Source organism: Oncorhynchus keta, chromosome 1 (assembly GCF_023373465.1).
Source record: "Oncorhynchus keta strain PuntledgeMale-10-30-2019 chromosome 1, Oket_V2, whole genome shotgun sequence".
Taxonomy (NCBI): Eukaryota; Metazoa; Chordata; class Actinopteri; order Salmoniformes; family Salmonidae; genus Oncorhynchus; species Oncorhynchus keta.
The window spans coordinates 98440825-98450508 of record NC_068421.1 but is presented as its reverse complement, the minus strand read 5'-3'; the positions used below and the strand labels follow the sequence as shown (position 1 = coordinate 98450508).

The 9684-nt window shown below is 44.0% G+C and overlaps 1 protein-coding gene and 1 long non-coding RNA gene across 5 annotated transcripts in view; both read left to right on the top strand.

The window, feature by feature from the left end:
• LOC127908871 (sodium/potassium-transporting ATPase subunit beta-233-like) overlaps nucleotides 1–7398 on the top strand; it is a 24092-nt gene extending 16694 nt beyond the window's left edge. Inside the window, exons 3-7 of the mRNA XM_052468688.1 lie at nucleotides 3768–3923; nucleotides 4469–4659; nucleotides 5560–5643; nucleotides 5915–6471; nucleotides 6515–7398. Coding sequence (XP_052324648.1) covers nucleotides 3768–3923; nucleotides 4469–4659; nucleotides 5560–5643; nucleotides 5915–6175 — 692 coding nt within the window. The 3' untranslated portion in view covers nucleotides 6176–6471; nucleotides 6515–7398. The remainder of the gene's footprint in view (nucleotides 1–3767; nucleotides 3924–4468; nucleotides 4660–5559; nucleotides 5644–5914; nucleotides 6472–6514) is intronic.
• LOC127908872 (uncharacterized) lies at nucleotides 4666–5536 on the top strand. Of its 4 annotated transcripts, none has more exons than XR_008068872.1 (3): nucleotides 4666–4853; nucleotides 4928–5075; nucleotides 5113–5536. It is a non-coding gene; the product is annotated as an uncharacterized LOC127908872 (long non-coding RNA). The 4 variants fall into 4 exon arrangements; XR_008068884.1 differs by having other exon boundaries at nucleotides 4666–4927; nucleotides 4965–5075; XR_008068865.1 differs by having other exon boundaries at nucleotides 4666–4964; nucleotides 5002–5075.
• Nucleotides 7399–9684: the final 2286 nt, after the last annotated feature.

Here is a 9684-nt window from a genome sequence, read left to right as displayed (position 1 = left end):
ACTTCCTGTATATAGCTCCACATTGATCTGGTACTTCCTGTATATAGCTCCATTCTTGTGTATTTGATTTTATTCCTGTTGTGGTTCTGTTTTTACTCTGCGTTGTTGGGAAGGGCTTTTCACAGTAAAGTCTAGCCAGTTGTTTCGGCACATTTGACTAATTAATTTGGATTTGATTTGACTCTACAAACTTCTTGGATGCAATTGCTGTTTGTTTTGGCTGTGTTTCGGATTATTTTAAGGCTTCAGATGAAATAAGTTACGATGTGGTGAAAGAGCACGGTGACGAGCTTGACGCTCCAATAAATATCCGGGTTCTTATTCTGATGACACGATGATCCATGCTGGGCTGTCGTTGGACACATTAAAATAACCTGGCTCTTTTGTCCATTATAATATCATCATGTAGGCTTTGCCCACACGGTATCTGCCAGCTTGTTGCCTAGAGCGAACGTGACATTACCAAATTGGGCACATTCGCTATATATCACAAACGAAAAATGGTGACAAAGTGCTTTCATTTCTAAACAGTAAAACAGATACAGTTGAAGTCTGAAGTTTACATACACCTTCGGCAAATAGATTTCAACTCAGTTTTCACAATTCCTGACATTTAATCCTAGTGAAAATTCCCCGTCTTAGGTCAGTTAGGATCACCACTTTATTTTAAGAATGTGAAATGTCAGAATAATTGTAGAGAGAATGATTTATTTCAGCTTTTATTTCTTTCATCACATTCTTTCATCACATTCCCAGCGGGTCAGAAGTTTACATACACTCAATTAGTATTTGGTAGCATTGCCTTTAAATTGTTTAACTTGGGTCAAACGTTTCGGGTAGCCTTCCACAAGCTTCCCACAATAATTTTGGCCCATTCCTCCTGATAGAACTGGTGTGACTGAGTCAGGTTTGTAGGCCTACTTGCTCGCACACACTTTTTCAGTTCTGCCCACACATTTTCTAAGGATTGAGGTCAGGGCTTTGTGATGGCCACTCCGATACCTTGACTTTGTTTTCCTTAAGCTATTTTGCCACAACTTTGGAAGTATGCTTGGGGTCATTGTCCATTTGGAAGACCCATTTGCTACCAAGCTTTAACTTCCTGACTGATGTCTTGTGATGTTGCTTCAAAATATCCACATAATTGTCCCTCCCTCATGATGCCATCTATTTTGTGAAGTGCACCAGTCCCTCCTGCAGCAAAGCACCCCCACAACATGATGCTGCTACCCCCGTGCTTCACGGTTGGGATGTTGTTCTTCGGCTTGCAAGCCTCCCCTTTTTCCTCCAAACATAACAATGGTCATTATGGCCAATCAGTTCTATTTTTGTTTCATCAGACCAGAGGACATTTCTCCAAAAAGTGTGATCTGTGTCCCCATGTGCAGTTGCAAATCGTAGTCTGGCTTTTTTATGGCGGTTTGGACCAGTGGCTTCTTCCTTGCTGAGCGGCCTTTCAGGTTATGTTGATATAGGACTCGTTTTACTGTGGATATAGATACTTTTGTACCTGTTTCATCCAGCATCTTCACAAGGTCCTTTGCTGTTCTGGGATTGATTTGCACTTTTCGCACCAAATTACGTTCATCTCTAGGAGACAGAACGCGTCTCCTTCCTGAGCGTTATGGCGGCTGTGTGGTCCCATGGTGTTTATACTTACGTACTGTTGTTTGTACAGATGAACATGGTACCTTGGTCCCATGGTATCGTTTTCTGGAATTTTCCAAGCTGTTTAAAGGCACAGTCAACTTAGTTTATGTAAACTTCTGACCCACTGGAATTGTGATACAGTGAATTACAAGTTGAAATAATCTGTCTGTAAACAATTGTTGGAAAAATGACTTGTGTCATGCTCAAAGTAGATGTCCTAACCCACTTGCCAAAACTATAGTTTGTTAACAAGACATTGGTGGAGTGGTTGAAAAACGAGTTATAATGTCTCCAACTTAAGTGTATGTAAACTTCCGACTTCAATTGTATGTATAAAAATACCCTAAAATAAAATATGACATTTTGTACTGTCGCTTCAGATACAGTATATATATATATATATATTTTTTTTTTAAATCTCAAATCCATGATACTGACCCAGTGTGTTGTCTATCTACAGGTCTATCATCCATACTGACCCAGTGTGTTGTCTATCATCCATACTGACCCAGTGTGTTGTCTATCTACAGGTCTATCATCCATACTGACCCAGTGTGTTGTCTATCATCCATACTGACCCAGTGTGTTGTCTATCTACAGGTCTATCATCCATACTGACCCAGTGTGTTGTCTATCTACAGGTCTATCATCCATACTGACCCAGTGTGTTGTCTATCATCCATACTGACCCAGTGTGTTGTCTATCATCCATACTGACCCAGTGTGTTGTCTATCTACATCATCCATACTGACCCAGTGTGTTGTCTATCTACAGGTCTATCATCCATACTGACCCAGTGTGTTGTCTATCATCCATACTGACAGTGTCTATCATCCATACTGACCCAGTGTCTATCATCCATACTGACCCAGTGTGTTGTCTATCATCCATACTGACCCAGTGTGTTGTCTATCTACAGGTCTATCATCCATACTGACCCAGTATGTTGTCTATCTACAGGTCTATCATCCATACTGACCCAGTGTGCTGTCTATCTACAGGTCTATCATCCATACTGACCCAGTGTGTTGTCTATCATCCATACTGACCAAGTGTGTTGTCTATCATCCATACTGACCCAGTGTGTTGTCTATCATCCATACTGACCCAGTGTGTTGTCTATTATCCATACTGACCCAGTGTGTTGTCTATCATCCATACTGACCCAGTGTGTTGTCTATCATCCATACTGACCCAGTGTGTTGTCTATCTACAGGTCTATCATCCATACTGACCCAGTGTGTTGTCTATCATCCATACTGACCCAGTATGTTGTCTATCTACAGGTCTATCATCCATACTGACCCAGTGTGTTGTCTATCTACAGGTCTATCATCCATACTGACCCAGTGTGTTGTCTATCTACAGGTCTATCATCCATACTGACCCAGTGTGTTGTCTATCTACAGGTCTATCATCCATACTGACCCAGTGTGTTGTCTATCATCCATACTGACCCAGTGTGTTGTCTATCTACAGGTCTATCATCCATACTGACCCAGTGTGTTGTCTATCTACAGGTCTATCATCCATACTGACCCAGTGTGTTGTCTATCATCCATACTGACCCAGTATGTTGTCTATCTACAGGTCTATCATCCATACTGACCCAGTGTGTTGTCTATCTACAGGTCTATCATCCATACTGACCCAGTGTGTTGTCTATCTACAGGTCTATCATCCATACTGACCCAGTGTGTTGTCTATCATCCATACTGACCCAGTATGTTGTCTATCATCCATACTGACCCAGTGTGTTGTCTATCATCCATACTGACCCAGTGTGTTGTCTATCTACAGGTCTATCATCCATACTGACCCAGTGTGTTGTCTATCTACAGGTCTATCATCCATACTGACCCAGTGTGTTGTCTATCATCCATACTGACCCAGTGTGTTGTCTATCTACAGGTCTATCATCCATACTGACCCAGTGTGTTGTCTATCTACAGGTCTATCATCCATACTGACCCAGTGTGTTGTCTATCTACAGGTCTATCATCCATACTGACCCAGTGTGTTGTCTATCTACAGGTCTATCATCCATACTGACCCAGTGTGTTGTCTATCTACAGGTCTATCAACCATACTGACCCAGTGTGTTGTCTATCTACAGGTCTATCCCACACCCCACGCTCTGAGAAGTTTGAGATCTCTTACAATGTCAACGATGTGGAGACGTATCTGAAGTACACCAAGAGCATCAAGGACTTCCTGGAGATGTACGATGAGGAGAGGCAGACCGACCAGAACAAGTACGAAGACTGTGGAGGCAAGTACAGACTAGTAGAAACTAGTAGACATTAGTAGACACTGGTACAGACTAGTAGACACTAGTACAGACTAGTAGAAACTAGTAGAAACTAGTACAGACTAGTAGAAACTAGTACAGACTAGTAGACACTAGTTCAGACTAGTAGACCCCAGTACAGACTAGTAGACACCAGTACAGACTAGTAGACCCCAGTACAGACTAGTAGACACTAGTACAGACCCGTAGACACCAGTACAGACTAGTAGACCCCAGTACAGACTAGTAGACACTAGTAGAGACTAGTAGACCCCAGTACAGACTAGTAGACACCAGTACAGACTAGTAGACCCCAGTACAGACTAGTAGACACTAGTACAGACCCGTAGACACCAGTACAGACTAGTAGACACCAGTACAGACTAGTAGACCCCAGTACAGACTAGTAGACACTAGTAGTTTAGTTACGCTGTGTCTGGTGTATTTATGTACCGTGTTAGGGTTTAGTTACTGGTCTATATTGTCTGCTCAGGTGACTGATGTAATTGGTATCTCTGTGCCTGTAGAATTACCTGAATCGTACAGGGACCGTGGTGAGCTGGAGAGTGACCTTGGAGCGAGGAAGGCCTGCAGGTTCAAGCGGACCTGGCTGGGACCCTGTGCTGGTCTGGATGGTCAGGACGAAAACTTTGGCTTCAAGGATGGGAAACCGTGTCTGATCGCCAAGCTCAACAGGATCATCAACTTCCGACCAAGGGTATGTCCACCTGCCCCACGCTAATCTAGTTAATACCATTGATTAGCTAACTCTCAGAAAATGTATTTATTTATTTTAGGTTTCTTAATATGATAATGCTGCTTGGTCTGTCTGTGATAGGTTAATATGATAATGCTGCTTGGTCTGTCTGTGATAGGTTAATATGATAATGCTGCTTGGTCTGTCTGTGATAGGTTAATATGATAATGCTGCTTGGTCTGCCTGTGATATGTTAATATGATAATGCTGATTGGTCTGTCTGTGATAGGTTAATATGATAATGCTGATTGGTCTGTCTGTGATAGGTTAATATGATAATGCTGCTTGGTCTGTCTGTGATAGGTTAATATGATAATGCTGATTGGTCTGTCTGTGATAGGTTAATATGATAATGCTGATTGGTCTGTCTGTGATAGGTTAATATGATAATGCTGCTTGGTCTGCCTGTGATAGGTTAATATGATAATGCTGATTGGTCTGTCTGTGATAGGTTAATATGATAATGCTGATTGGTCTGTCTGTGATAGGTTAATATGATAATGCTGATTGGTCTGTCTGTGATAGGTTAATATGATAATGCTGATTGGTCTGTCTGTGATAGGTTAATATGATAATGCTGCTTGGTCTGCCTGTGATATGTTAATATGATAATGCTGATTGGTCTGTCTGTGATAGGTTAATATGATAATGCTGCTTGGTCTGTCTGTGATAGGTTAATATGATAATGCTGCTGGGTCTGTCTGTGATAGGTTAATATGATAATGCTGCTTGGTCTGCCTGTGAATGGTTAATATGATAATGCTGATTGGTCTGCCTGTGAATGGTTAATATGATAATGCTGATTGGTCTGTCTGTGATAGGTTAATATGATAATACTGATTGGTCTGGGTTTTGTTTCAGCCTCCAACCAACAGTGCTTCTGTCCCTGAAGCCGGCCAGAGCAGAGTCCAGACCAACGTTATCCCCATCCACTGTCAGAACAAGGTACGCCACACATGGCACTGTGAAGCACATCATGAACATATACAGTATACTGCATCCAAAATTGCACCCTATTCCCTATATAGTACACTACTTTTGACCAGGGTCAATAGGGCACTGGTGAAAAGTAGTGCACTGTATAGGGTGCCATTTCTGATGCAACCACACCATGAAGCTTTAGTTATCTGGATAAATGCTATGCTCGGTCTCTGTATGTGGTTTTTACCTTTGGGAAAGTCCACTAACTGAGATACCATCCTGTCATCCTCTACAGAGAGAGGAGGATGCCAGCAAGATTGGTGAGATCAAGTACTACGGCATGGGCATGGGGTTCCCCCTCCAGTACTACCCCTACTATGGCAAGCTGCTGCACCCCAATTACCTACAGCCTCTGGTGGCCATCCAGTTTACCAGCCTCACCTTCAACGAGGAGCTGCGTCTCGAGTGCAAAGTGTACGGAGCGAACATTGACTACAGCGAGAAAGATCGCTACCAAGGACGCTTTGACGTTAAGTTCACCATCACCAATTCATGACCTCAGCTATGAAAATAGCACTTTTTCTCTGCCCCTATTTCAAAACAAGTTGATTTAAGAGAAATAAAGAAAAATAGTTCAATTAAAACATGACTTGTCTTGGAACAAACTTTCAGAATATACGGGACCTACAGTTAATCTGTCCGGCTTTTCTGCATAATGTCTAGGGTTATAATGTACATTACACCCGCTTTTCTGCATAATGTCTAGGGTTATAATGTACATTACACCGGCTTTTCTGCATAATGTCTAGGGTTATAATGTACATTACACCCGCTTTTCTGCATAATGTCTAGGTTTATAATGTACACTACACCCGCTTTTCTGCATAATGTCTAGGGTTATAATGTACATTACACCCGCTTTTCTGCATAATGTCTAGGGTTATAATGTACATTACACCCGCTTTTCTGCATAATGTCTAGGGTTATAATGTACATTACACCCGCTTTTCTGCATAATGTCTAGGGTTATAATGTACATTACACTGGCTTTTCTGCATAATGTCTAGGGTTATAATGTACATTACACCAGCTTTTCTGCATAATGTGTAGGGTTATAATGTACATTACACTGGCTTTTCTGCATAATGTCTAGGGTTATAATGTACATTACACCAGCTTTTCTGCATAATGTCTAGGGTTATAATGTACATTACACTGGCTTTTCTGCATAATGTCTAGGGTTATAATGTACATTACACCCGCTTTTCTGCATAATGTCTAGGGTTATAATGTACATCACACTGGCTTTTCTGCATAATGTCTAGGGTTATAATGTACTTTACAGGAAGAGTAGCAACATATTTATTCTACTGTAAATGAGCCATGGGACATTCATCTTTTACTGTAAATAGCAATTCTACTACTGTTATGTAGCGAGCAGTGTTTCTGTCTGTCCCCCTAAGTATTCTGCCTAACGTGGTTTCTATATATGTTTGGAGTGTCCAGTACACTAGTGGTATACAGTGGTCCTTTCCAAGCCATGTTGTAATTTCTCTAGTCTATTGTCAGTAGCCTTTAGTGGTCCAAGGTGTGTGTGTGTGTTAAATGTGTTCGTTTTTTAAAATGTGAGTGTGTGAATGTGTGCTAATGTACTCTTACTAAATGAAATGACTGGCATGGTACGCTCTAATCTCTCTCTAGGTCTGAGTGTGAGTGATCTCTCTCTAGGTCTGAGTGTGAGTGATCTCTCTCTAGGTCTGAGTGTGAGTGATCTCTCTAGGTCTGAGTGTGACTGATCTCTCTAGGTCTGAGTGTGAGTGATCTCTGATCTGACACTTCTCCTTCCTCCTCCTCCTCTTCTCTCTGACACTTCTCCTTCCTCCTCCTCTTCTTCTCCTTCCTCCTCCTCTTCTTCTCCTTCCTCCTCCTCTTCTTCTCCTTCCTCCTCCTCCTCTTCTCTCTGACACTTCTCCTTCCTCCTCCTCTTCTTCTCCTTCCTTCCTCCTCTTCTCCTTCCTCCTCCTCTTCTTCTCTCTGACACTTCTCCTTCCTCCTCCTCTTCTTCTCCTTCCTCCTCCTCTTCTTCTCTCTGTGATGCTTCTCCTTCCTCCTCCTCCTCTTCTCTCTGTGATGCTTCTCCTCCTCCTCCTCTTCTTCTCTCTGTGATGCTTCTCCTCCTCCTCCTCCTCCTCCTCCTCTTCTTCTCTGTGATGCTTCTCCTCCTCTTCTTCTCTCTGTGATGCTTCTCCTCCTCCTCCTCCTCTTCTTCTCTCTGTGATGCTTCTCCTCCTCCTCTTCTTCTCTCTGTGATGCTTCCTCCTCCTCCTCCTTCTTCTCTCTGTGATGCTTCTCCTCCTCCTCCTCCTCTCTTTTCTCTGTGATGCTTCTCCTCCTCCTCTTCTCCTCCTCTCTCACTGTGATGCTTCTCCTCCTCCTCCTCCTCTTCTTCTCACTGTGATGCTTCTCCTCCTCCTCCTCCTCTTCTTCTCACTGTGATGCTTCTCCTCCTCCTCTTCTTCTCTCTGTGATGCTTCTCCTCCTCCTCCTCCTCCTCTTCTTTCTCTGTGATGCTTCTCCTCCTCCTCCTCCTCTTCTTCTCTCTGTGATGCTTCTCCTCCTCCTCCTCTTCTTTTCTCTGTGATGCTTCTCCTCCTCCTCCTCTTCTTCTCTCTGTGATGCTTCTCCTCCTCCTCCTCTTCTTCTCTCTGTGATGCTTCTCCTCCTCCTCCTCTTCTTCTCTCTGTGATGCTTCTCCTCCTCCTCCTCTTCTTCTCTCTGTGATGCTTCTCCTCCTCCTCCTCCTCCTCTTCTTCTCTCTGTGATGCTTCTCCTCCTCCTCCTCCTCTTCTCTTTTCTCTGTGATGCTTCTCCTCCTCCTCCTCTTCTTCTCTCTGTGATGCTTCTCCTCCTCCTCCTCCTCCTCCTCCTCTTCTTCTCTCTCTGTGATGCTTCTCCTCCTCCTCCTCCTCCTCTTCTTTCCTCCTCTGTGATGCTTCTCCTCCTCCTCCTCCTCTTCTTTTCTCTGTGATGCTTCTCCTCCTCCTCCTCCTCCTCTTCTTCTCTCTGTGATGCTTCTCCTCCTCCTCCTCTTCTTCTCTCTGTGATGCTTCTCCTCCTCCTCCTCTTCTTCTCTCTGTGATGCTTCTCCTCCTCCTCCTCCTCTTCTTCTCTCTGTGATGATTCTCCTCCTCCTCCTCCTCCTCTTCTTTTCTCTGTGATGCTTCTCCTCCTCCTCCTCCTCCTCTTCTTCTCTCTGTGATGCTTCTCCTCCTCCTCCTCCTCCTCTTCTTTTCTCTGTGATGCTTCTCCTCCTCCTCCTCCTCCTCTTCTTCTCTCTGTGATGCTTCTCCTCCTCCTCCTCCTCCTCTTCTTTTCTCTGTGATGCTTCTCCTCCTCCTCCTCTTCTTCTCTCTGTGATGCTTCTCCTCCTCCTCCTCCTCCTCTTCTTTTCTCTGTGATGATTCTCCTCCTCCTCCTCCTCCTCTTCTTTTCTCTGTGATGATTCTCCTCCTCCTCCTCCTCCTCTTTTTCTCTGTGATGATTCTCCTCCTCCTCCTCCTCCTCCTCCTCTTCTTTTCTCTGTGATGCTTCTCCTCCTCCTCCTCCTCCTCCTCTTCTTCTCTCTGTGATGCTTCTCCTCCTCCTCCTCCTCCTCTTCTTCTCTCTGTGATGCTTCTCCTCCTCCTCCTCCTCCTCTTCTTTTCTCTGTGATGCTTCTCCTCCTCCTCCTCCTCCTCTTCTTCTCTCTGTGATGCTTCTCCTCCTCCTCCTCCTCCTCCTCTTCTTTTCTCTGTGATGCTTCTCCTCCTCCTCCTCTTCTTCTCTCTGTGATGCTTCTCCTCCTCCTCCTCCTCTTCTTCTCTCTGTGATGCTTCTCCTCCTCCTCCCTCTTCTCCTCTTCTTCTCTCTGTGATGATTCTCCTCCTCCTCCTCCTCCTCTTCTTCTCTCTGTGATGATTCTCCTCCTCCTCCTCCTCTTCTTCTTTCTGTGATGCTTCTCCTCCTCCTCCTCCTCCTCTTCTTCTCTCTGTAGTCTCCAACTAGCTGTGTTCTGTGTCCATCAGC